The 26,867-nt window shown below is 35.1% G+C and overlaps 1 protein-coding gene across 13 annotated transcripts in view; it reads right to left on the minus strand.

The window, feature by feature from the left end:
• Positions 1 to 286: 286 nt before the first annotated feature.
• Positions 287 to 26,867, minus strand: part of MYCBP2 (MYC binding protein 2) — a 258,986-nt gene continuing 232,405 nt past the window's right edge. For all 13 annotated transcript variants that reach the window (XM_038569798.1, XM_038569796.1, XM_038569801.1 and 10 more), the window contains 15 exons: positions 24,038 to 24,118; positions 22,765 to 23,031; positions 21,961 to 22,244; positions 20,201 to 20,297; positions 18,591 to 18,710; positions 17,006 to 17,107; positions 16,090 to 16,218; positions 15,577 to 15,709; positions 14,269 to 14,372; positions 13,183 to 13,371; positions 12,216 to 12,323; positions 10,807 to 11,016; positions 7,528 to 7,635; positions 6,710 to 6,875; positions 287 to 1,119 (listed from right to left, as the gene is read on the minus strand). In XM_038569798.1, coding sequence (XP_038425726.1) covers positions 1,004 to 1,119; positions 6,710 to 6,875; positions 7,528 to 7,635; positions 10,807 to 11,016; positions 12,216 to 12,323; positions 13,183 to 13,371; positions 14,269 to 14,372; positions 15,577 to 15,709; positions 16,090 to 16,218; positions 17,006 to 17,107; positions 18,591 to 18,710; positions 20,201 to 20,297; positions 21,961 to 22,244; positions 22,765 to 23,031; positions 24,038 to 24,118 — 2,214 coding nt within the window. In that variant the 3' untranslated portion in view covers positions 287 to 1,003. The remainder of the gene's footprint in view (positions 1,120 to 6,709; positions 6,876 to 7,527; positions 7,636 to 10,806; positions 11,017 to 12,215; positions 12,324 to 13,182; positions 13,372 to 14,268; positions 14,373 to 15,576; positions 15,710 to 16,089; positions 16,219 to 17,005; positions 17,108 to 18,590; positions 18,711 to 20,200; positions 20,298 to 21,960; positions 22,245 to 22,764; positions 23,032 to 24,037; positions 24,119 to 26,867) is intronic.

Here is a 26,867-nt window from a genome sequence, read left to right on the forward strand (position 1 = left end):
GGAAAATTGGATGGATTTTTAGATCTTTTTTTTTTAATTTTATTTATTTATGATAGTTACACAGAGAGAGAGAGAGAGAGAGAGAGAGGGAGGGAGGCAGAGACACAGGCAGAGGGAGAAGCAGGCTCCATGCACCGGGAGCCCGACGTGGGACTCGATCCCGGGTCTCCAGGACTGCGCCCTGGGCCAAAGGCAGGCGCCAAACCGCTGCGCCACCTAGGGATCCCCGGATTTTTAAATCTTAAAGGTATTTAAATTGTTTCTGAAGCAATACCTCACACAGTTGTTAGACTTTATCACTGTATAAAAATGTACAGTGGTTTATTGACATGTACATTCCAATATTGTTTACAGCTGCAAGATAATGAGGCACACTCAGTATTGCACTTCATTAAAATTTCAGGCTCAACTTAACCTAGAAGTTTAAATGAAACTGCATTTGTAATTTAGTAATTCTTATACAGGACAAACATTGATATCTTTATATACAGTGTGATACTTATTACATTTATATGCCAGTCCTAACACAATTTTTTTTTAAATAACAGTCTAGGAAATAAACCAGAATATTCCTCTTTTCCTCCTCACCCGTGATGCAATTATACAGGATTACAAAAAGGCAGTATACAATAAACAATGATTATTTTTTTTCTTTTTTGCTTGAAAGCCAGCATCATTCTTAGTCCATGGGCATGGCAATTCTTTTATATCAATTATCTATAAATGTTCAATGTTTCACAGGCCAATGACGGTAATGGCCACATGCAAACACCTCACAAATTTGATGTCTTGGTTCAAAAGAAGATAAACCAAAATAATGGGGAAACTTTCCATAGCAAGAATTATGTACATGGTATTTGGCATCCTTCTTGCACTGTGAATGGTTCATTTTCATGGGATGTAAAAATGGTCCCGTCCTTATCCTGAGCAGAGTTTAACTTTACCACATCCACTTGGGGGACGAAGGCAATTTTTTCTCTGTAGACAAAGGAATCTGAATGTTCTAAAAAGTGTGAGCATTTCTGCACACTCCACAACCCAGAGCAAATTCTTCCCCAGTGGGTGGATGAACAACATGGAGGGGACATTCAGTTCCTTCTAATTGTTTTCCTTTGGGACCTGTATAATTTTGAAAGATGCAAAAGAATATAATTAAAAGAAATACATACACACACACAAACCTAATGTAAATATAAATCACCAATACGTTATTCAAAGAAAGATGACACAAATATAAAATTTAATAGTTATTTTTTCTAATTATAAAAGTAAAAATGTTCACCATAAAAAATTCAACATACCAGGTATATATAACCAGATATATATAAGGGACAGAATCCCTTACCTACCACATTCTGTCCTGTGACCAACAGATCTTATTCTATTAATGAATGAGATACATCATCCTGAAAGTTTAATTTTTTTTTAACTGAAGTACAGCTGACATACAATGCTGCATCAGTTTCAGATTCCACAAAATCTACACATTATGCTATGCTCGCCAGAAGTGTGGCTACCATCTGTCACCACACAAAGCTATTCCAATAACTCTATTCTCTATGCTGTACCTTTCACTGTGGTGACTTATTCCTTCCAGAACTAGAAGCTTGAACCTCCCACGCCCCCTTCATCCATTTTGTGCCCCCTATCCTGAACTATCAGTTTGTTCTCAGTATTTACGTGTCTGTTTTTGCTTTTTGTTTTGTTTTTAGATTCTACATATAAGTGTTTTAGATTCTACATATAAGTTTTAGATTCTACATATGTATAAACAATCATACAGAATTCTTTTTTTCTCGGACTTCATTCACTTAGCATAATACCCTCTAGGTCCATCCATGTTATCATAAATGGCAAGATCTCACTTTTTGTGGCTGCATAATATTCCACTGTGTGCGTGTATTCACCATATCTTCCTTATTCATTCATTTACTGATGGGACACTTGGGTTGCTTCCATACCTTGGCTATTGTAAATAATGCTACAATAAACACAGGGGTGCATATATCTTTTTGAATTAATGTTTTCATTTCCTTTGGGTAAATACCCATTAGTGGTATTACTGGATAATACAGTATTTCCATTTTTATTAGTTTTTTAGTAAGCTCTATACCCAGCATGGAGTCTAACATGCGACTTGAATCTTGAGATCAAGACCTGAGATCAAGACCTGAGCTGAGATCAAGAGTCAGAGACTTAACTGACTGAGCCACCCGGACGCCCCTGGTATTTCTATTCTTAATTTTTTGAGAACCTTCTATATTGTTTTCCACAGTGGTTACACCAGTCTGCATTCCCACCAATACTGTACGAGTGTTCCTTTTAGTCTACATCCTTGCCAACCTTTATTATTTCTTGTTTTTTTGATTCTAGCCATCCTGACTGGTGAGAGGTGATACCTCATTGTGGTTTTGATTTGCATTTCCCTGATGATGATGATGTTGAGCATTAGATATATCATTTTAAGGTAAAGAGCAATGAACAAAAATGGTCAGGAAAATCTGTCAGTTCAGTTGAACAGAAAGTTATTCTGGATGAGAGAATATGGAGACTTCTGTAGAATGTTTTTCTCCAAGTAAAAACAAATTAAAATGTAAATAAGCCATGTTACCCTTCTATCTTCTATGAAGAAACAGCATACACTGATGAATGGGAAGACTGATTTATTAGAGACTTATTTTTAAAAGTATCTGAAGGGAGATTAATAGAAAAATGAAAATCAGCTTAAATATATGAATGGTTAAATAGTATAAAATTTAACAATCTGAAAGAAGAACTCCAGGGAAGATATAAACTTAATAATCAAATAGATGAGGCTCAACAATGGACATTAAGGAGGGCATGTGATGTAATGAGCACTGGGTATTATATAAGAATGATGAATCACTGAACTTTACCTCTGAAACTAATAATGTGGTATATGTTAATTAATTGAATTTAAATAAAAAATAGACAAAATAAGAATTAAGAAATGTATTAAAAACTACTTTTTCTCTTTTAAAAAAGACCTGTTACATTAATATGCTTCATGTCATGTGTTTCTTATCATTTAACGAGGATTTTTAGCTCCTTTATAAAGGAAGAGCTTTATTGTGTAGGGAATACTGGCTGGGCTTATACTTGAATGCAGAGTTCCTAACAGCAGAGGAAGGAATAAAGTATGCATTAGTTTCCTGCAGCTAGCAACCAAAACAATAAATGTAAATTTTACTCTGTTTAAGAGAAATGTATGAGATTGAATAGAATGAGCTTATCCAGATCAATGTCAAATGAGATCTTCTCTTTTTTAGGATTAAAAACTCTTTAAGATTGTATTTATTTATTCATGAGAGACACAGAGAGAGAGGCAGAGACATAGGCACAGGGAGAAACAGGGCTCCCTGTGGGGAGCCTGACATGGGACTTGATCCCGGGATCCCAGGATCATGACCTGAGCCAAGGTGACACTCAACCACTCAGCCACCCAGGTGACCCTACGTTTAAAAACTTCTGTGATGTAAAAATAGGAAAACAGGAGGGATAAAAGGCTAGTGTTTATGAAGCTCTTAGCATGGCACAGTACATATACTCAGTAAAAGTTGTTTTACTACTACTGAACAATAACAAACAGTAACCTCATATAGAGGAATAAAAATTAAGCTCCACAGAAGCATAAGACCAAGGCATGAGGGCAAGCATCAGAGAACAGATCATCTCAGAAGGAGAAGTCAACTGCTTGTTTCAGCTAGCAGACACAACGGCAGCAGTTAAAACTCAGAGAGGTAATTATTCCAGTTATAAATTATAAAGTATATTAGTATAATAACACTTCCCACTCCATATCACACTGTACACTGATCTTCTGTCTGCCCCCTGGTGGGTGGGGGAGAGTTGTCAGGAGGAGGGACATTGGATGGCAGATCTAAAGCTCTAACTCAAGTGCATGACACCATCGACAATGGCTCCTGCAAATTGCAGTCTTGTTTTTTTCTGGGAGAAAACAAAGGGTCACTTATTCAACAAATATTTGCTTTGTTGGGAGGTAAAAATGAATAGTACACGGCCCCTAACTTGGAGTTCATAATCTAATCATGGTGATGAAAAATAATGATAGTAAAAGTAAAAACGAAACACACCTGCAGACGTTTGTATGCTTACTACTGAGGCCACTGTTCTAGTATTTCAACTTAATCTTCTCTCAGTCAGAGGCAGGAACTATTCTCCCCATTTTGCAGATAAGAAAACTGAGGCAAAGTTAACAATCTTTGATTCCCTCATCTTTAAAATAGGCACAGCAATATTTAACTCACAGGGAGCTGTAAAGGTTAAATATCCTGGCAGGACAGAAGGCAGTCAGCAAATATTTTAGAAAGTAATAGAGGAATTATCTACTTTAATTTCTTAATTTGGACTCTTGTCCTCATCTATATATTAAAAATTGGAATTAATGAGTTGACAATGGTTAGAGAATCACTCCTTCTGTCCTTCTAAGTAAAATGCATGGCTGTCTCCCCTGCTGATTTCACTGTGGGGTCTGCTTTAATTCTATTCCAGTTCTCCAAAGGAATGGATGAATTAGAGGAAAGTGAGAGGCTGGGAGGGCACGACTTGGTCTGAGTGTTATGATCTTAGAACAGATACTGAACCTCTTGAGGCCTTAACTTCCCATCTGTGAAGGTGGGGTAACACCATCTACCTTGTAGTTGTAAAAACTTAGGTAAGAAAATACATGTGAAAATGCCCGGGATCGATGTCAGTTCCTTCCTTCTGCTGTCGAAATCCTTTCCTGCCTCATTCCTCTGGTTGACTGTTTCCAGGGTGAGGTCCCTCTGTTGGGCTGACCTGGGTGATCGTGTAAATGAGCGAAGGGAGGCCTTGCCTTTGCAGGAGCCTCTCAGCAATGACTCCACTGCTGTGTTCTCCACAATACTTGTTTTACTACTAGCTAACCTCCTGATTACTTTTAGTGTTGGGTTGTTGTCTTTGTTTCTGCACACAGAAGAAACTTTCTTTTATTAAGTAAAATATGGATTTTCCCTGACGACACAGCTTGCCTCCTTGATGACTTTCTCAGCTAGAAGCTGCTTATCTCCTGCACTCCTCTATGTCGTAAGAGGACACAATGTAAATGGGAACCAGGAAGCAAGACTGACTCTCCTGGTTCCCATTTACTTCCAGATCACTGACTTACAGCTTTTATCAGGAAAGTCTGTCTCCCTTGAAGCTACCTGATCCAGATGCTGCCCCCATCTCACTCTCTTCATTTGCTCACCTCCAGCTGACCACCCTCCTCCTGCTATTAGGCTTCACATCTTTATTCTTTGGCCATTATTCTAAACACCTAGCTGCACATTATTCTGATCTTGCTTCTTTCAAAGCCTACTACATCTACTTAAAAAAAAAAAGTTTTGAGAGGAGGAAGAGTATAACAATTTCTTTTTGACATGAACGAATGGCAGAAGTATCCATACGAAAAAAAAAATCTATTCTCTTTCTTTCAAAAAAAAAATCTGTATATAAGTCACCTTTCCCCCATTTCTACCCATCTTTCTGGTTTTCCCAATAGTTAACTAATTTTATTAATTTCTACTGTATTGTTCCAGTGTTTTTAAGGCACATATAAACAAATGGGAGCATATATTTTCATTTCCCCCTTCCTTACAAGATCGCATACTGTATACCCTGTTCCATAACTTGATTTTTCATGTAATAGTCTCCTCTACATCTTTCCAGATCAGTACACAGAAACTCCATCCTCATCATCATTTTCTTTTTTTGATGGTGCATAGTACTTAGTGTTTAACCACCCTCCTACTAGATGCTTGGATTGTTTACAAATTTTTATTATTACAAGCAATAGCCTCATATTTTCCTTTTCTATTTAATTCATATATGTAGGTATATCCCTAGATATGGGATTGTTGAAGGGTAGATGTGTTTGAAATTTTGAGAGGCACCATCAAATGGCTTTTTCTATTGGGTTCTGGCATCTGCACTCTGATACAACAGTGGATAAGAATATGTTTCCCAGCTTTTACAAAATTATATATTGTGCTGTAAGTACTCTTCTATGTATTTTCACCAATTTCAGATCTATCTCATGTAAAATTCTCTTCTATGGTCATGTTTACCTCACCTTCCACCTCCCTCCCTTCCCACCTCAGGGCTGGGACCACCAGCCTCCTGATCTCTCCCAATCTTTCAGTTTCTTTTTGGTTTCATATTCTTATTTTTCTCAGCCTGACCTCCATACATAATCATTTCTCCTGTATTCTAGTGGCTCAAATCCTTGACTTTCTGATGCTCACTACACTGCTAGTTCCCAACCATTCTAGATCAAATCACTTGTCCATTTTATGGTGCTGGTTCCAGGCTTCTCAAAAACAAAACCCCACTAAATCCTTAAAATGGTTCTATTATCAATTTGTAACTTCAAACTTCACATGGCCCTTTAGTGCCAAACAGTGCATCTTTTACTAATCTTTAGCTGACTTCCTTTTCCTTCCCCAGGCAACTGTCTCCACTACAACTCCTAACCCCTCATCACTATGGTGATCTTTACACTTCACTCAGAATGTCAGAAGCTTATAAGAACCAAGCAATTCCCTCTGATTCTTTAGACTAGTTTGAACCAGATTTCTGCTACTTGGAACAGAGAACTCATGTGATCATTAAATTAAACTAGAAAGTATATACATCACAATCATGTTTAAAAATATTAAGAGCATACCTGCAGGACAGTGTGGTAGTTCTTCCTTGGGAATGCTAGTCATTCTTTGAAAATCATCATGACAAGCATTACAAAAATGTGTTGTTCCAAAACAGAAAAAGACGGCCACTGAACAGCAATAGCGACATTTATATTCCAAAAAGTCTGTGCCATGTTTTGGACACATCTATAGCAAAAGAAAATACAAAGACACAAGATTATAGTGAGCCTATTTCAATTACACTTAAAATAGTCATATATATATATATACACATATATCAGTGATTCATATTTTGCGAGTATAGATAGACAGCTCTCAAAACTGACTGAAAAAATGACATAAATATTAAAAAAATTAATGAATAAATGTGTGGCTTTGCCCAAAAGGTGTAGAGAAAGCCCCAAATTTTCATCTCAGATCCATCAAAAATCAATCTGATTTAATAAAGAAGACACTTAATTTCCTGGTGAATTGTTCCTGGTCAACCAAATTGATAGTTAATATTTCATCTATCAATCTCACAGCTGTACTGTGAAGCTTTCACTAAAGTGAGATAAATCTAAAAGTGTGACTGCAGGTTTAAGAAAATAAAATAAGAACATTTATTACTTGTTGACCATTTTATGGAGGACAAAATTATAAAATGCAAATAACATCCAAGAGAATAATATCTATGAATTAATTTGGAAAATTATACCCTGCTACATAAACATCTGAAAGCACTGGGCAAAAAACGTTCTATACTATTTCCACCATATTAGTTATATTATTATTTTTGAAAAAAAATTAGAGGTTTAACATTTCTAAGCTGTCCTTTTTAATAAAATGTTCTGCCCACCTGAGCCCTGGACACATCAGAACAGGCACCACAAATGAGCTCCCTGGGGTCATAATCATCTCCTTGTCCAGCCTCAGCATCACAGCGAGCTTCGCCACCAAAATATGCCTGTGCAGAGAACACAATTAGATTACGGCAGGAAAAAAGAAAGCCTTGCTATGGGACATACAGTATGAGCATAGTGAAAGTAAGATCCAGAGGTCTTAAAAAATACGATTATATTTAAGACATTCCTTTGCATGCCACGTGGATCAGAGTATGACATAAATCTGCTTCAATTCTGGAATAAACTCATCCTTACCATAGGAATTTCAAACATTGTATTGTTAAAATAATGAAAGAATGTATAATAAATATTCCAAGTAAATGTCAAGAATAAGACATTAAGTAATGATACGACACTGCTTTTTCAGGGTAAATTTTGAGTAATTTTTCTCATTTTCAAGTATTAAATGTTTCCTTCTAACTGCTTTGATAAATATGCTTAAGAAATTTCCAAATTTTAATATTATAGTACAAAAATATGCCTAAAATAAACATTAGTACATAATTAGAATCCTGGGCTAATGGGATAGAAAAAAATCAATTTTGATCATACAAAAATTTTTAAAAAGGAAAGGGAAGGGATGTCTGTCTGGCTTAATCAGTAGAGCATGTAACTCTTAATCTTGAGGTTGTGAGTTCAAGCCCCACGTTGGGCATAAAGATTACTTTAAAAAAAAATAAAAGTAAGGGAAATTTGGCAATTCCACTCAGAAGACTGCTCATACTTATAAGGCTATATTATATGTAGGAACTCAGCAGTATCCAATATACACATTTGAATAGGTGAAATTATCTTGGCGACTGGTTTATCTGTATTTGCTCTAGGCAGAAAATAAATGAGGCCAATTATAATTGGGGCAGTCTGCATGTACAACACGTCCCATAGCCAAAAAGCTATATCCATACTTGAGGATAAACAAGATGAGTCAATATAAATTTACTATCTGTAACAGAAAAACAGGTCAAAAGACAGGTTTCATTGATACAGAGGTTATAATGATTGTCTACCAGCTAAATCTGGCCTCAGAAGTATTTTATTTGTCCTGAGGTCTACTGTTTATTCCAGTTTTTTCATTTTCTAAGATTCCCTGCTTGCTTCCTAGACATCGGACTGTCATCCCTGTGGTAACACACTATTCGTTTATGATGTTTTTAGCACATAACACACAGAAATAATATTTTGTTATTTTGTAACAATACAAGTTCCACAAATTGTATTTGGCCCTATTAGTCTTGCCTTGGATGTATGTATACTTAACTGCCTTTCTGGCTATCATCTACCTATTCTGCCTTCCTTTTTTTTTTTTTTATGTCAGATTTTCAGTATTTTATTTCAAAATGACTTTTAAAAATAAAGGTCTTTATCTTATAAACAAACCCAAAGGCCATTAGGATAAAGTTCAGAAGATGACCTACAAGAATGTCAAAGTGAAATAACTTTGTATTGTTTCAAATACAGAAAAATTACATACTTGTTTGTAAAGAATTTTTTTTACATTGTATTTTACTATTTTATTTTTTTTTTATAATAAATTTATTTTTATTGGTGTTCAATTTACCAACATACAGAATAACACCCAGTGCTCATCCCGTCAAGTGCCCCCCTCAGTGCCCATCACCCATTCACCCCCACCCCCCCACCCTCCTCCCCTTCCACCACCCCTAGTTCATTTCCCAGAGTTAGGACTTTATATTCTGTCTCCCTTTCTGATATTTCCCACACATTTCTTCTCCCTTCCCTTATATTCCCCAAATGAATGAGAACATATAATGTTTGTCCTTCTCCGATTGACTTACTTCACTCAGCCCTATTCTGCCTTCCATTCATTAGCTGTATTTTCTTTTTGTTACATTGGGAGATGATGAACTCTTCATTTACAGATTCCTTTACTCATTTATTCACTCTATAATTAACTTAGTGTCTAATAAGTGCCAAGTACTGGAGAAAGAGAAATAAAAAAACACTGTTCTCATGGAACTTATCAAGTGGTGCAGAGACAAGTCAATCAGTAATCATAATGCAAAATAAGGAGTGCTACAAAGAAGGCATGCAATATATCAAAATCATGTGGTAGTGGAGCAGAGGTGTGGGCAAATTACAGAGGAGGTAAAATGGAAGTGTGGTTAGACAGATTTGGCTATGCATACAAGCATGTGAGTCTGGGTGAGTGTCAGTTGAGAGTAAAATGTAGAGGAGGAGTAGGAAAAGCATTCCATGAAGAGGAATGGCCTATGCAATGGCATGGAGGAGTCAGTAGTGAGTGAGTAAACCTGGCTGAGTTTGGGGAATTGTAAACTGTTTGGTATTTTGTAGCATGGGGTGCAAATAGTAGCATTTTGGGAAATGAGACTGGAGATGTGGACAGGGCTATACAGGATCATTAGCAGGAAAATTACACATTAGATCTGAGGTTTAGAAATATTAATCTCCTAGTAGTGATGTAAGTGTAAAGGATGGAATGGAAGCTCCAGGAGCTCCACACTAGGGGCTCAGTAAGAAGGCTGTTATAATTACCAAAGAAAATGATTAGGGTTGCTGAAGATGTAACAGGAAAAAAGAACTCAGAGAGATTTAGAGACAGAGTTGACAAGACTTTGTAAATAAAGACTGGAGAATGAGAGAGTCAAAGTTGATAATGTAATACTCCTCACATGGACTTAGAAGCATATGTGAGAAATTCAAATGTCCAGTAAGCAGTTAAATATTTGTTTATAAATCTCAAAAATTTTGGAAGTTCGGAATGGTTTGGCAAAGGCAGATATACAAGAGCTCAGCAAAGTTGAGTAGGTTATTATGAGGCAAGAATACAGTGCTAAGAAACTAAGGAGGAGGTGAATGGAAAGGAACCCTATAAAGGAGTTACAGATAAATAACCAGAAAGAAAGAAGATATCAAGAGTATTGTTCTGGAAGCTAAGTAATTTTAATGAGGAAATGGTGAAAAGAGTCAAATAGGAGACATTTATTTAAGAACCAAATGGATTTGGCAAACAGGAGATTAATGATGTGAAGTTAGCTTGTGTACAGAAATATCACATGCTTTGGAAATAAGTCTGTATAGGTTAAAAAAAATCCCAAAATAAATTAAATAAAAAAATTCAACTTCATAGTATCAAGCTTTCTGATTTTTAACCTCAGACTTAAGATGTAAGAATTAGATATTATACAATTCAATTCTTAATCACAAAGGTGATCTCTAGTTTTTAAAAATTCCTAGTATAATTTATAGCATACCTTTCTGCATTTGTAGCAGACATAATATGCATATCTATTCATGGCATAGCCGGCTGGGTCATTATAAAATCTCACACCAGGAGTTGTGATAGCTTCACTCTTATGCAGACCTTCGTATTCCAGTCTCATTAAGGCTTTTCTTCTGACATCCTCATAGAGTTCTTTTATTGGATCAAGCAGGTCTTTTAATACTATATGATTTATTTTGTTCTGAAATTTAAAAATAAACATTATTTAATAGAATCATTTATCTTTGAATTCAACAAATACTTAAGTGTGTACCGAAGAACCAAGTACTGTGCTAGGAGATAACCAGAGAGTGAATAAGTTTTCTAAATAAAATGCCATTTAGAAATAATCCTGTGAAATCCTCTCAAGCCCTCATTTTTCCAAGATCAGGGACAACAGAAGCAAATAGAACATAAAACATGAAATTCTGTTTTATTAGCTTTATATTTCCTGAGTCTGCAATGTAGCTCCTGCTGCCTTAGCTCTTCTGGGAATAAAAGGTTGCCTTGTTGCCACAAATAAGACATACTCCCTCTTGTGTGTGTGTTCTGTCTGGTTCCTTGGGTAGGGTTGAATGCCAGGTACAGAAATGAGGAGGTAGTATTTTCTCTATCACACCACATATCATTTCCTAAATGCGACTTTTCATTGTGGCATCATATGAGAAGAGAGGTCAAATTACTACAATCTTTTTGATTGTTCCTCAGTTTAACTAAGCAATGATTGTGCTAAGTCTTTCCATGTTATACCCTTTATACCAGTCTGCATATCTGAAGGAAATAGGGAGAACTTAATAGAACAAAAAGGAATGGATAATTAATAGAGAAGCCATTGTTAATCACATTCTTAAAGGTTTTTTTAAGTTAATCATCACTAGCTTGCCAAAACAAATTGCTACTTTGATTATCTTTAAAGAGATGTGTCAAAATGTCAACAATTTTCTCCTTATTTTACCTAAGATTCTAAAAGAGTCTTTCATGAAGATGAAAGCCCAGACTTCATCTTTAATGGCAGGTATCAGAGCCCACAAGCACTACAGGCTCATTCATTTTGGTAGTCATCTGTTGTCATGTCACATGATCTAAACTCTGAAGGGTCTGAAAGTGATGACGAACACCCTTTAAAGATGACAATATCTAAATGAATTTTCTGATACAATATGTTTAATTCCATTTAATCAGCTTTTAATTGACACTTACTGTTCTGAAATATATTATAACAGATAGAGGGATCTTACAATATTCTTTGGCATCACCTGGATGAGAAGAGCAGAAATTGGTGGGGGCTGGGGGTTTAAAAAGTAAACTGGGAAGGTCACCAAGAGATGCTGACATATTTATTTTGAAAGGTGAAGATAAAGATAAAAACAGATAGAAGGTAGATAATTTCTCATTCCATACCTTGCAAATGGGACAAGATATAAATCCAAATGTTATCCTTGGACCAAGCCATCTGTTTTCCAAAACTCGTCGGCAGCACTGTAAATGGAATATGTGACTACAGTCCAGCTTAAATTAAAAAAAGAGAAGGATATAAGCAAATGTGATAATAATAAACACTTGAATAACTGGCAGATAATTCAGTGAAGGTGATAATTGAAGCAGGTAAGAGAAAAATCAAGTTTAGGACAATAAAAGTTCAGTACTTGTATGTTATTTGTGAAATATTAATCAGGTCTTTATTATAGATCTTTATTAAAGACCTATATTAACTAGGTCTTTAGCTTCTTCCAATTCATTACCACTTGCATATTAATGCCACTTTATAAAGAATAAACCAGGTTAGGAAAAATTTTTTTTTAATTTAAAATTATTCCCTTTTGTATCTTATAGAAAGAAGGAACTACTGATTTAAAGATTTAATATTTTTTGAGAATATTCATTTATCTTGTAATCCTAAGAACTGAAAATATAAATAAGGGGTCAAATTAAAAAAAAACATATTTAGCAAATAGTAACTCCAATAATATTACTAATATTATAGAAGTATGCATACATGTTACATATAGAGGCATTAGAGGCATGTATCACTATGTATACATCAATTACATAATGCTACCATTCTGGGTTTTGGAAATTAAGAAGAGAGCAGTTATTAGAAAAACTAATTGTTTTTCCCTCTCTTATGAACATTTTATACATTCTATTGATTATATAGGCTCACACAAATAACAAATGAAAGCTGAACACACAAAATGGAAACAGAACATAAAAAGATGGAATTTGCTCTTCAACAAACTGGGAGATGCTAGTGGCACATTTTCTCTCAATGATGTAAAAAGTTCAGGGATCTGTTTACTTAACAGATATATTTATCCTTCCCACGTTAAATTCTAGAAACATTTAATACTTTAAGAGCTGAGACAACCTGAATGGCTGGTGCTGCTGAGAGCGCCTCAGTGAAACAGATCATGCACATGTCATCAGCATCTTGCTTCAGCGTCGTAGCACTTTTATCACAGCCGTGTAGACAGGGCAGACAGTGCTCTTCATTTTTGACACCTCCGCATGGATGGCCACAGGGATGCGTCTTACTACAGGCTATCTTAGCATATTCCTATTAAAGATAAATTATAATGGCATATAAAATATTGAAAAAGGCACACAGCCTGGTAATTATATCCATTATATTAATTTTCCAAGATATTTCCCACTGGAAATACACGTTAAGGTTATTTAAGGTAACAATAAAGCTATTTTTATTCTTTATTTGAATATAACTTAAGGATCATTAGCAAATTTTTTTAGTGTGTAATTAAAAAATTTTAATTTATATTTTTTCAGTGTGTAATTTTAAAATTTTAATTTACATTTTTTCAGTGTGTAATTTTTCTTTTAATGTGATTTAAAAAATTCACAAAGGGAATGCTGATAAAAAGTGAAATACAATTTTAATCTATTTATTTCTGTGCATAGTCATGAAGCAAAAGAAATTCCTGAAATACAATCTCCCAATCACCACCTACCCCCTCCCCAAAATGGGTACAAAAAGCATACACGTATCTTTCACTAGCAGGGCCCTACTCAAGTTTTTGTTAACTGAATTGAGGAACTGAAAATATCTGGAGAGCATGGAGTACGTGAATGGATGTTCAGGACTAAAGAACTCTCAAATATTGGAAGTTTTTATAGGGAAATAAGTGAATAAAGTATGTAAGAGGCAAAGGAAATGCAGTCCATAGATTTTTACCTATTTCTAGCATAAAAGCAAACATTAAATATTTATTATGGTGGTAGCTGATAAATACACACCGTCTAGTTTGAGTTTGAGAAACTTATCTGACTCATTTTCTAGCTCTAATAGAGCATTTAATTCTTGACATGTGGAATATATTAATTTAGAAAACTGAAGTGATGCTGAGCTCTACCTCTTATTTATATGAAGTAAATCTGTCACCAGGGAATACATGCTATTCCATACTGGGATAGCTTGACTGTCTAACCATATACTCACTTGGCAATCTGCATCAGAACAAACACTGCCAACAGCAGATAACTCTGTTCCACTCCTGGAACCACAGAAGCGGCATGCTTCTGAGCTACTTGTGGTGGGTTTGCCTAGGTTCAAGAAGAAAATGAAAAAAATCCTCCTTAAGAATATGTTTTCTACATATTTTAATACAACTAATTAAAAACAACAACACAACAACAGGAAAATCAGGTTTGTATCTGTTACTATTCCTGGGAAATCAGCCTGGCAGTTTTACAGTGGAAGGGCTGTAAGCTGTCCTAATTATAAAGTAACTAGTAACAAAAAAGGGACAAGAAACTAGAGACCTATCTGAAGCCAAACAGATAGTAGGTTAAGATATGGCAAACCCCCAGCTCCAAAAGCGTAGTTCCAGACAAAATATAATAAAAATTAAATAAGAATACATTGAAGGTAAATCTTTAAGAATTTCTACAATGACAAAATTATAAGGCATAGAAGAAAACCTATCATTAGATAATATAAAATTTGAAAAACAGAAGAATTCCCATCCAAGGAACTAAAATTGACAGAATAATATGAAAAGAAAATTAATTAAATGTTTGAAACAAAGAAAGAACACAATCCATAAAACAAGAACAGAACATTAGAAAAAAGAACAGGAAGATTGGAAAAATTCAGACCAAGCTAATTTTAAAACTCAGATGGAAAATTTCTAAATACAATACACAGAATTCAGCAATATTTACAGGAAAAATAGATTTTTTAAAAGGGTAGTTTAATTCATGAATACAAAGATGTTTCAACATTCGAATATTTATTAATGTAATATATGGCCCTGATAGATTATAGGAAGAAATGAGAAAAAAAAGACCATGCTCTTGAAGCATGAAGAATACCCCTATTATAGAATTAAATTTGTTCAGATTTGCACTTAACTTCAACATCACAAATTTGTGTCAGTCAGACAAATGGCAGACTATAGAGGTGCTGAAAATTAAGAATTTGTAAGATTTAGGGTAACTTTAAGCTGAGAGTATAATAAGATCTACATCAGGAAAAAAAAAAAAGAAAAATCACATGTTTTGGAGGTAAAATGACCTGCTTATGGTAACATAGCTAGTGAATGACAAACTAGGTTTCCTGACCTGTTGTCTAATACCCTACTATAGAACATGGTCCACTAAATATAATAATACAGACAGTGAGCAATGATGTCATAGTTATCAGAATATACTCAAAATAATCAGTATTAAATAATTCATAGTAAGTAAGTAACATCTAGTTAAATCCTAAGCAGTAGGCATGGTTCAACCTTAAATCCTCTGCTACCTGTGTGTTCTCGGAATTCCACCATTGCCTTCATTGTTTTAGAATCTGCTAGTGCCATCAACCAGAACAGTTTTGTTCTACCGCAACCTTCATGAAGGTCAACCTTGATAGCTTCTTCTTCTTCTTTGAAGACCTATTGTTTCATTAAAGGGAAACATATTTTATTTCTCACTGTGAAGGAGGAAGTATCAAATTTAATTACTTGGTAGTAATAATGGCTTTTATTTACTAAGCACTCTAATTTTCAGATATTTCCAATCTTGTCCTGAATCTTGACAACAGCCCCATTTTTATAAACGTGGAAACTAAGTCTCAGAGAGGTTAGCTGACTGTCTTGATTTACACAGCAGTAAGTGAGGCAGCTGGCAACTTCACTGAGGCTCTGACTGCAAAGTCCCTTTGCATCAGTCCCTTCCCATCACACCAAACCTCCTTCCCATATTTATTTCATAATTTACTGAACGCATCCAGTGCTCCAGATACTGCTCTGTGTGCACAGAGAGAAGCTGTCACCTGTCTCTGATGAGTCTTGGTTCGCCGATGAAGATGAAGGAATCTGTCACAGTCAGTGCACAGATTTCCACATACGTTGCATAAAATGATGGCTGCAGTTTCTCCATCGTCATGGTTGTCACACATAGGCTGAAACAGGGCATTCCCACATGTCACATTACATTAACAAGAACATCCCAGACACTCATACAAATTGAATGTAATTTATTCACAACAATAATGTTATTGTTCTGAGAGGTCTATTAGGAATTTAGAATCTGAACATTAAACAGAATTATGGCAAATGTACTTAAGTTTAAGAAGTCTTCAAAACCTCTAATTCAATAATTAATGTGCTGAGCACGTTCAATGATTAATAAATAAACATATACTTTGATTAATGACTTAAGAAATTTTTCCCCCCATGTTCTAACATTCTGTATCCTAAATGCATAAATGATTCATTTTGACACTTGAATATCAGTGAGAAAATGTTCAGAGGGTCTTTATAAAGTCTTCCCTTCCAGTGCACCTAGGGATACTTATCAAACCTACTTTAAGTACTGTGTATTTGTGAATAAATGGTATTTCATGATGCCTCTCTTACTGCTTTATTTCCTTTTTACCAAATGACCGATAACATTTAGAGTAAAATCTAGGGATACAATGAGATTTGGCTAAAAACACATTTTGATATGATGTGAACATGACTTAAAGAAGAAGAGGAAAGCTCTTTTATATAATTAAAGCCCCTAAGAGGCTACAAAGAGAGGACCCTAAGTGAAACAGACTTGTGAGATGACCTTGGGCAATGTGACACAAGTTTCTGCTCATGGTGGAATTTTGACTTGCAAGTGTTTTTTTTTTTTTTTAAAGCTAAGCTAGAGCTTACTTATAAAGAAAAATAAACATTTTTAGAAAACAATTCTGATCTTACCATTTGTTTTTGCTGTCCATCCTTTCCCATCCATCTCCCTGAAGAGAGACGATCTACATGGTCCTGATCTAGCACACACAGTGAGGCTAGAGCAAGCCAGAGCTGTTAAAAGGAAAGGCTGTCAGAGTACTGAATTTTTAAAAAAGACTTCTAAAACACTGACTGCCTGACACATGATAACAGCTCAATAAATGTGAGCTGAATTTGAAAATACATGTATACCCAATGGCACTCAAATATTTACCAACTGCTGCTGTGACAAACCATTCTGGTTTTTACCTGACATATAAAATTATCCTTTGTTGGTCTACTAAGTAAGCAATAGGTTATTAAATGAATATACACACTGGGTATTTACTGTACTGGCGCCTCTTGCATATCTAGCATCATCTGCCTGAGGTGCTATGTTCCAAGCAAGGTGGTGCAATAACTTTAATTCTGTTTAATTTTACACAATCCCATAAGTAGGTGGGTACATATTAAATTCTCCTGGGTAAGAACAGCTCCTCAAAAGTCTCGGTATGCTCCTAAACACCTAGGACTATCAGAAATAAGTAAATGTCTAGCAGACTTTGGAAAACAGCCCTCAGAGACAGTTTAGAACTTTCTGGGGCTCAAAGGGTAAGCTTCAGTTTTACATAGAATGGTATTATTTTTTTATTACTGAAAAAGTTAATTATTTAAGAAGTGCATGAGTGTCACTGCATATGAAGAGCGTGACAGGGAAAAATAGAAAAAAGGAAAAACTGAAACAAAAATAAAGTGTGCAAGGAGAAAGGGGAATGTAGAAGGAAAGAAAGGAGCACGTGTATGGTGCTAAAGCTCTGCTGCCAGAGTAACGGCTTCACATGTCACGCTCACTAGCAGGATGACATGAAGTGGTATTTTCTGCCCTAGAGAAATACAGTTTCTCTTCTTTGAGATCAAGCTTTGAATTCAAGCTTTGAAATCAAGCAATTTCTGCCAATGTTTATTTCTTCCTAATGCTGCCACACTGATTCTGCTCCAAGGAAATCCCTAATCTCCTTTGGAAGTACATGAGACATGAAATTTGGTAGATCAAAAATTACTATGGACGTCTCATCTGAAGAATGTAATTCTACTTGCTAGCTAAGAGATTCCGTCCTACCCCTCCCAGGGCATACACTTTTTGCTTTTTTAAAAGTAAGGTCTGTAAATTTAGTAGGTAGGCTTCACTTTAGAGTAATTAGGCCATTCCAAAATGAGTCAGGGAGGGCCTTGTCTTTGATGGACCTTCAGTCTATCTAACCATAATGTTGATGCTAAACTTACTGTGTAAGCTACAGTAAACATATTAGAAAGATAACATAGGTAACTTACTTAGCCTTCTCTAACCAGTTTATTCTTAGCTTCCTAAATAATTACAAAAACTAGGAATAAAGAACACATAATAGTGAATGTTTATAACCACTATACTTAGTTCACAATTCAAAAAAAGCCTTTATCACTTTTATGGTAAATACAATATTTGGTATAAAAAATTGGATTAAACTGATCTATCGATTTCAAGTTTGTTCAAACCTATTACTGCAACCATACAGACCAAATGAAAATAAATTCCTACCCTAGTTGTTGCAATACATCTCACTGGAGATCTAAACTCTTCCTCCATCTTGGTCAAGGCAATGATGGTTTCTGCAATGGCATTTTTTGTCACTCGGGACCACGCTTCAGACAGATGACCCTATTGAGCAGGAGAGAATAATTTAATAAGCAACCAGAAACATATAATCATAAAAGTAAATTCTCTTCTCTTAAATAACATTTCTCATTAAAAAGGAAAGATTTGTAAGTGCAACTTTTTAAAAACCAGATTTTATTTATTTATTTGAGAGACAGAGAGAAAGAAAGAGAGAGTGTGTGCGCCCAAGTAGTGGGGGGAGCAGAGGGAGACGAACAAGTGGGATTTGATCTTACCATCCTATGCTGAAACCAAGAGTTGGATGTGCAACTGATTGAGCCACCCAGGCGCCCCTGTTAGTGCAGCTTTACATCAGCAGCATACTTTTGAAATAAAAATCCTTCACAACTCTGAAAAATTCAGCTTTTAATCACTATTTTAATGATTGTAAATAAAAAACAAGGTTCTCAACTCTTCCTACAGAGCTCAATAGCATTTCCTCTTACATTTAGATAAAAACTTAATAGAAGTACTAAAGTAACTATGCTTGAGAAATTTTGATTATGAAGCCTTGTTATTTAACACAAAATTTATACAGCTATGTTAACTGATTTTAGATGAATATTATTACTAGAACCCAAGAACATAAATGGATTCAAAGTACAATAACTTTTATTAGCTGACTTGATTTTTGCTGAATATAAACACCTATTACAAAGCTTAGGTGTTCCTAAATATTTTTCCTAAATATTTTTATCCAATGAACATCCTGAGGAAGACTTGTTGAGAAGTGAGAAAGTTCATTTCTCTGACTGAGGAAATGTCCTTGCTATTGGGGAAAAAAGACAGAGCTTCCTATTTCCCCAGAATATCCTCTCTCGCTTCCCATCCACATGCTATTAACTCTCTTATAAAGGGCAGTTCAATTCCTCCATCTCTTCCTCCAAAATGCTGTCCGCTCAACCTTTCAGGAGCCCACTTTCTACCGCATCTTGCTCCCCTTAGCTTGAAAATATAATGGAATGTGAGGAAACTAGTAGCATTATGGAGCCACCAGTAAGAGCCAGGTGCTCTGAGAAGTAATTCCCTTTCCTCCATTTTCCCAGATCTCCCTGAAAAGAACATCTAAAGACAATGGTGGAGAATATTAATAAAGAATAAAAGCTTTATAAAAAACCAGGACAGCTAAAGAGAATGAGAAACTTTCACTTTGGGGAGCCCTAATTTTTGATTAGGGTTTTGGATTTAGGCTAATTTGTAGGGCTCAAAAAGTGTATTTTATTTTTTAAGTTTTAAAGTCTTAGAAAACTAATGTAACAATTTCTCAAGTAAATTAATTGGGAAGCTTGAAATGAACAGTTTACACAAAGGACAAATTTATCACTGACCAAAAAGACAAACATCACAATGGTTAACCTACTGAACAGAAGCTTTAAGTAAAGCAAAGTAACACTAATGTATTTCTGCTATTAATGTAGTAGAATAAGCTGCTTGTTTTAATCAGATTTCTACTGCACTTCAGTAACATAATGATCAGGAGGATGAGAACTCACTGCTGCCATATCCTTAATAAGTTTAATGATGATCTCAGAGATCTGGGTAGGAGTTGAGCCCTTCATCCACCAATGACTTTCACCTCGACGAACATAACTACAAAGAAAAGTCAGCATTTATGCAAACCAGTCAGGGACAGTTACAGATAGATATGATGAAAACTGTTATTTTAGCATGCATTTTAATTTTTAAGTGATTCAAATAATTAAAGCATTTAAAAAAGAAATTACTCAAAATATTACCCATAATTTATCTCTTCAATCCTAAGAGAGGAGCTATTCTGAGACATGTTCCCTTCCAATTATACCCTGCACCTTCTAGAATACATCTGTTCAAAGCATATCCACAGACTACAAGCTATTTGTTACCAAACCACATTGAGATATTAAGGGCTTCTACCAGAATATGTTAACTACATCACTGACTACACTACCTTTTAGGTCAGTTGACATTTTTTTTTTCTTTTTTTCTTTTTTTTATGATAGTCACACAGGGAGAGAGAGAGAGGCAGAGACATAGGCAGAGGGAGAAGCAGGCTCCATGCACCGGGAGCCCGACGTGGGATTCGATCCCGGGTCTCCAGGATCGCGCCCTGGGCCAAAGGCAGGCACTAAACCGCTGCGCCACCCAGGGATCCCGACATTTTTTTTTTTTGTAAGACTATCTAGAAGAAGAAAGTAACACACTGATTTATATCTTGGTGTTATTTAATGTCATGGACTGGCTCTTTGACTAGTACTGTTCCAGATGTCTAATTTTCTGTCACACACAATTCTGTAACACACTTCCTTGCACATATCTTTGTGCACATGTATAAACATTTTTTAGGGAAACAATTCGAGAAGTAGAATTGGTAGGTCAAAGGATAAACATATTTTAAATATAGTGATATGTTATTAAACTGAGACCCCAAAAGATGTAGTAATCTATATTAGATGCCATAAAAATGCCTATTTATTCATAATGTTGCCAAAAAGATATTTTCCTATTGTTTTAATCTAATATTTTTCCGATTACCAGTGAAGTGTCTTTTCATTTGTCTACTGGCATTTGTAATTTTTCTTCTTGGAACTAACTGCTCTTGTCATGTATTTTCTACCAGTTGTTTGTCTTTTTTCATTAATTTTTAGTCATTTTTAAAATATTATGACTAATAATTCATTATCTACTATATAGGTATTAAATATTTTTCCCAGGTCAGTTTATATTTTAAAATATTTCAATGTAATTAACTTTGATTTTCATGTAGCCAAATCTGTGAATTTTTCCTCTGTGACATTTGGGTTCTGTGTTTTAAGGAGGTCTTTCTGGGTTGAAGATTATAAAAATATTCTATAATGTGTCCTAGTGGAGTTTTAAAAGAAATATACATAAAGCTTTAATTGATCTCAAGTTAATTTTTGTATATGGTGTGAGACAAGTGTCTACAATATTTTTCTATATGAGAAGTATTCCAATATCACATATTCAGCACACCTTCCTTTCCCCACTAACTTGAAATGACACTTTTATTATATACAGCATTCTCTTTTATACATGGGTTAGTTGTTTATGGCCTCTATTTGGTGAATAATCAGACAAAGTGGAATTTGAAATCCTATCTTTCCCATCCAAATACTAACCAGGCCCGACCCTGCTTAGCTGACGAGATCAGGCGCGTTCAGGGTGGTATGGCCGTGGACTGAAATCCTATCTTTAATTCTCCAAATAGTAGCTCTCTCTGTTCTATTTTAGTACTAAAATAGATGCAATGACCAACCTGGAATTGAAAATCATCGGAAGAGTAACTGTTGTAACACCTTTGCCCACAGTGGTACCAGCTGTTCCTGTGATGGTAGTTCCTTTGGCTTTTAGCTGTACTGTGAGTGCTTTGGCAATGCATCCTAGAAACATGTCCAAGATACCTAGTTTATTCCAATCTCCTTTTTCTGTTGAGTGAATGATATCACTGATATCTGCTGGGGGGAGGGATTTCACTCCAATGATGCTGGCCAGACGATTAGGGGTCACTTCAGGCAACACTCGTCTTAGTAAGGAGGTTACCTGATAAGAAAAATAAAAGGAAAGAATTCCTTTTAAAGAGTGGTGTTCTAAAGTTTTCATTTTTTTAAGTGAGCCTCGCTGCTGTTCTATGACTTCAAAAGCTTTCAGAAGGACAAAAATAAAAATAAAATAAAAACAAAAATTTAATAAAAATAAAAACATGATTTTTAATTTCTGAAGTGGTAATTACCACTCTAGGACAGCAAGAAAAACATCTTTTATTTGGTCGGGAATAAAGAAACATTACATATCTCATAGTCGTAAGACAATCAGTAGACAGTGCTATTCTTTATCACAATAGCACAGTAGAAAAATGGAACATGTTTTGCTCTTCCATATTCTCAAACAATGAGTCAGAAACAAAAAGCATGGAGTTAAAATACAATCCAAAAAACCAAATAACAAAACAAAAAATAAAGATCAATACTTAAGACCCTAAGGTGATTCTTTTTGATAGTGCAATTTTTAACAATGTTTCAAGGAAAAAAGTAAGCCAAAGGTAAGTGGTATGACCAGTCACCTGTCTTTGGACTCGAGGTGAGGCCGTGTGGAGCAGTGAAAAGAGATCCTGGAGCAGAGTTAGCTGCTGAGCCAGATACTGACGGCCCACATTAGATCCACTCAGGGCTAAGACCATCGAGAGCAGCTCAAAGCAGTAAGCATCCGAGGAGGCATCTTCGTCATTGGGCTGAGAATTGGCATTTTCTTTGCTTGATATAGCATGTTCCCATTCTTCACGAACTCTAGTGGCTTCCATGCGAATAGCTTGGACGATGTGAGCACACACCTATTTAAAGGCAACATAAAGCAAATGTAAAAATCTATTTTACGTCTGATTTACTACCTTTAGTAAAACAAAAACAAGAATATAAACAATTTAATGCTCTTTCTCTCCATTAATTATCCATCATACCATTTCCTTAACTCATCTTAAAAACAATTAAGGAAAACTAGCAGAACCATGATTAAAAATCTTCATATTTAAATCAACTACCTTGTAGAAACTTATATACAAATTACCGCTACTCCTGCCTGTGGTTTAAGATATCAAACAAAAGCAAAATACTTTATCACTTCTAAGGCATATTTTTCTCTCACATATTACCAACATTTCTATTCATAACGTGCTTTATAACTGATGGCATTCACCATGTAATTGGCAGCAATTTTTCTTTTTTAGTGATATATGAAATAACAGCACATTTTATAACTGGTAGCATCTAAAATTCAATGAAAGACTGTTAAAAAGATAAAGCACAGATAAGTTTATGTATTTAAACAAGATTTAAGGATGCTGAAAGTTAAAATGATCAGCTAATTCAAAATCAGTATTTCATTTGACTTCTGAAGGACTAATTATTATGTCATCTAGGTACTCCATTATATGAACAATCTAGCACTACTACATCTCCTTATAATTAAAATATTAACACTGATTTAGTTAACATGATAATTACTTAAAAAAAAGTCAGCTGACACAAAAAAACAGTAGGAAAAGGAACATAGAAAATGCAAATAAAATCTGAGATAGCTGGATATTTGACACCAAAATGAAACAATCTACCTGAAAATGAGAAATAACAAAGAGTAGCAAGGTAAGAAAGTTAACATTCTCTTTAAAGTGATGCAGATATGCCAATATATACTCCTTCCTCTCTAGAAAAAGGCAGACACATTCTGTAGGACCTATAAAAAAAGTCCACATAAAAAAGCCTCCATAAATTTTAGAAAACACTTCATACCCTAAAACCAAATACAAACTAATGAAGAGAATGAAATGGCTATCTACCAACCTGTTTTTGTAAATTAGTCAGCTTACTCCTGCTGAATATGATTCCAACCATATGTTCTTTCAGGTCAGCATCTGATGTTGCCTTTACATAGAGAAAGAGGGGAGACAAGAAAAATACCCAGGCTCTTTGAATAAAATTTGTATATTTGATCTTAAAGTATCTCGAGAAATAACTATGCAGCTATTTTTATAAGGTGAATTTATTATAGACTGAGGTCTGTAACACTAAGACAAAGGATAAAGTGTGAAGAAACCACTACTGGCTAAGGTTGACTATAACAAAAAGCAAAACTTCTGAATTTAAGAAATCCAGAGAAGCATACTATCTTTTTAAGAACTTCTTTAATCTGTCAGTTTGGGCCACTTTGATTACATCTATTGCTAATTTCTGAATATCCTACATTTAGTTGTTAGAACAATTCAGAAAATGGCATTTGTTTAAAAGGGAAATATCCTGGGATGCCTGGGTGGCTCAGTGGTTTAGCACCTGCCTTTGGCCCAGGGCGTGACCCTGGAGTCCTGGGATCGAGTCCCGCATCGGGCTCCCTGCATGGAGCCTGCTTCTCCCTCTGCCTGTGTCTCTGCCTCTCTCTCTCTCTCTGTGTGTCTCTCATGAATAAATAAATAAAATCTTTTTTTTTTTTAAAGGGAAATATCCTAACAAAACTCTATGATAATAGTGTTCTTAAATTAGGCTAATTTAGCACTAACAGGAGTCAAAGAAACATATCATGGGAAGAGAAATAAAGGCTGACATTTTATAGTATTTAATATTATGTGAATGGCACTCTCCTAAGGTATAGATACACAGCTAGAGTTAACAATACACATACTTATTTAGTCTTCACAATAAGCCCATGAGGTAAATCTGATGTATTATTTTGTAATACAAAAATGTAATAGTGGCTTTGCCTCTATTCTTTTCTTTTTTTAAAGATTTTATTTATTTATTCATGAGAGAGAGAGAGAGAGAGAGGCAGAGACACAGGCAGAGGGACAAGCAGGCACTCTACAAGGGCCCAATGTTGGACTTAATCCTGGATCCTAGGATCACACCCTGAGCTGAAGGCAGACGCTCAACTGCTGAGCTACCAGGATTCCCGCAAAGCCACTATTTTAAGAACAAAAAATGGTTCTTAGTTCCATTTTTCTTAGGATAGAGAAAGCTGTAAGAGAATATAACGCCCACCTTAATAATGAGAAAAAGCTGATCATCTACAAAGCCATACAATTTTTGGTGCCCATCAGACAGCTGAGATTGGCAGCCAGGTAAAATAAAATCCACATAGACAAATCCAAATAGTTGGACAGTTCAAAAAATTTTTTGCATTTGATAGAACAAGTAAATGAGCAAACAAAAATCAGTAAAGCTCTTAAAGACTTAAACAAAACTACCAACAACTTGAACTGATATTCACAGAACCCCCCTCACAGAACAAAGGCATAGTTCAAGTTCTTTTCAAGTACATGTGGACTCATAAAATATATGAGTCAGAATTCAAGTCTTAACAATTTTAAAAGGCTTGAAATCATACAAAGCATATCCTTTGACTGAAATGAATTGAACTAAACATTAGTAATAAAGGCTATTAGAAAAATCAGTATTAATCACCAAGATGTCAATTCTTCCCAGATTGACTTAGCAATTTGGTACAATTCCAATCAATATTCCAGATTTTTTTTTTTTAGAAGGGGAAAAACTTATAAGCCGGTTCTAAGCTTTATATGGAACTATAAAGGATCTAGACTAGCCAAAATAACTTAAAAAGAACCAGGTTGGAATATGATTTCATGATTTTCTATAAGCTGTAGTAATCAAGACACGGATGTTGGTATAAGAATATACATATAGATCAGTGGAACAGAAAGAGAAGGCAGAAATAGACATAGATATTTATGTTGTATTTATTATTGATAAAGGACAGTCTTCAACAAATGGTGGAATAACTGGCTATCTACATGCAAAAATAAATGAAACTCAAGAAAAATTAACTTAAAAATGCATATAGCTATAAACAAAGAATTAAAACTCTAATGTTTCTAGAGAAAATCTTTGTGATATTAAGTTTTAGATGAGATACAAAAATCCTAAGTCATTTTGGAAAAAATAGAATTGTACTTCATCAAAATAAAAAACTTGTTCCCTGAAAGATAAACCACAGAGTAGGAGAAAATATTTGAAAATACATATTGGCTAAGGAGTCTTTATCCTCAATACATAAAAAAAAAATCTTACAACCTAATAATAACACAACTTGATATAAAAAAAATATGTGTAAAAGATTTGAACAGATGCTTCACTAAACAAAGTACAGGATTGGCAAATAAGCACACGAAAATTTACTCATTGTTATCATTAGAGAAATACATATTAAAACCACAATGAGATACCACTACATACCTACTACAATGGCTAAAATTTTTTTTAAAGATTCATTCATTCATTCATTCATTCATTCGAGAGAGAGACAGAGATAGATCGTGTGCAGGGGTGGGGGTGTGGAGAAGTAGAGGGCAAGAAAGAGAAACTCAAGCAGACTTCTCACTGAGCGTGGAGCCAACGCAGGGCTCCAAATCTAGACTCATGAGATCACCACCTGAGTGGAAACCAAGAGACACTTCACCGACAGTGCCACTCAGTGAATAATGGCTAAAATTAAAAAGAGTAACAATCCTAAGTGCTGTTGAGAATGTGGAGCAACTGGAAATCTACACCACTGGCAAAAACATGAATTGGTTCAATCACTTTGGAAAGAGGTCAGCAGTTTTTTAGAAAGTTAAACATAGACTTATCACACAACCCAGCAATCCTACTCATAGGTATTTACCCA

Source organism: Canis lupus, chromosome 22 (genome assembly GCF_011100685.1).
Source record: "Canis lupus familiaris isolate Mischka breed German Shepherd chromosome 22, alternate assembly UU_Cfam_GSD_1.0, whole genome shotgun sequence".
Lineage (NCBI taxonomy): Eukaryota > Metazoa > Chordata > Mammalia > Carnivora > Canidae > Canis > Canis lupus.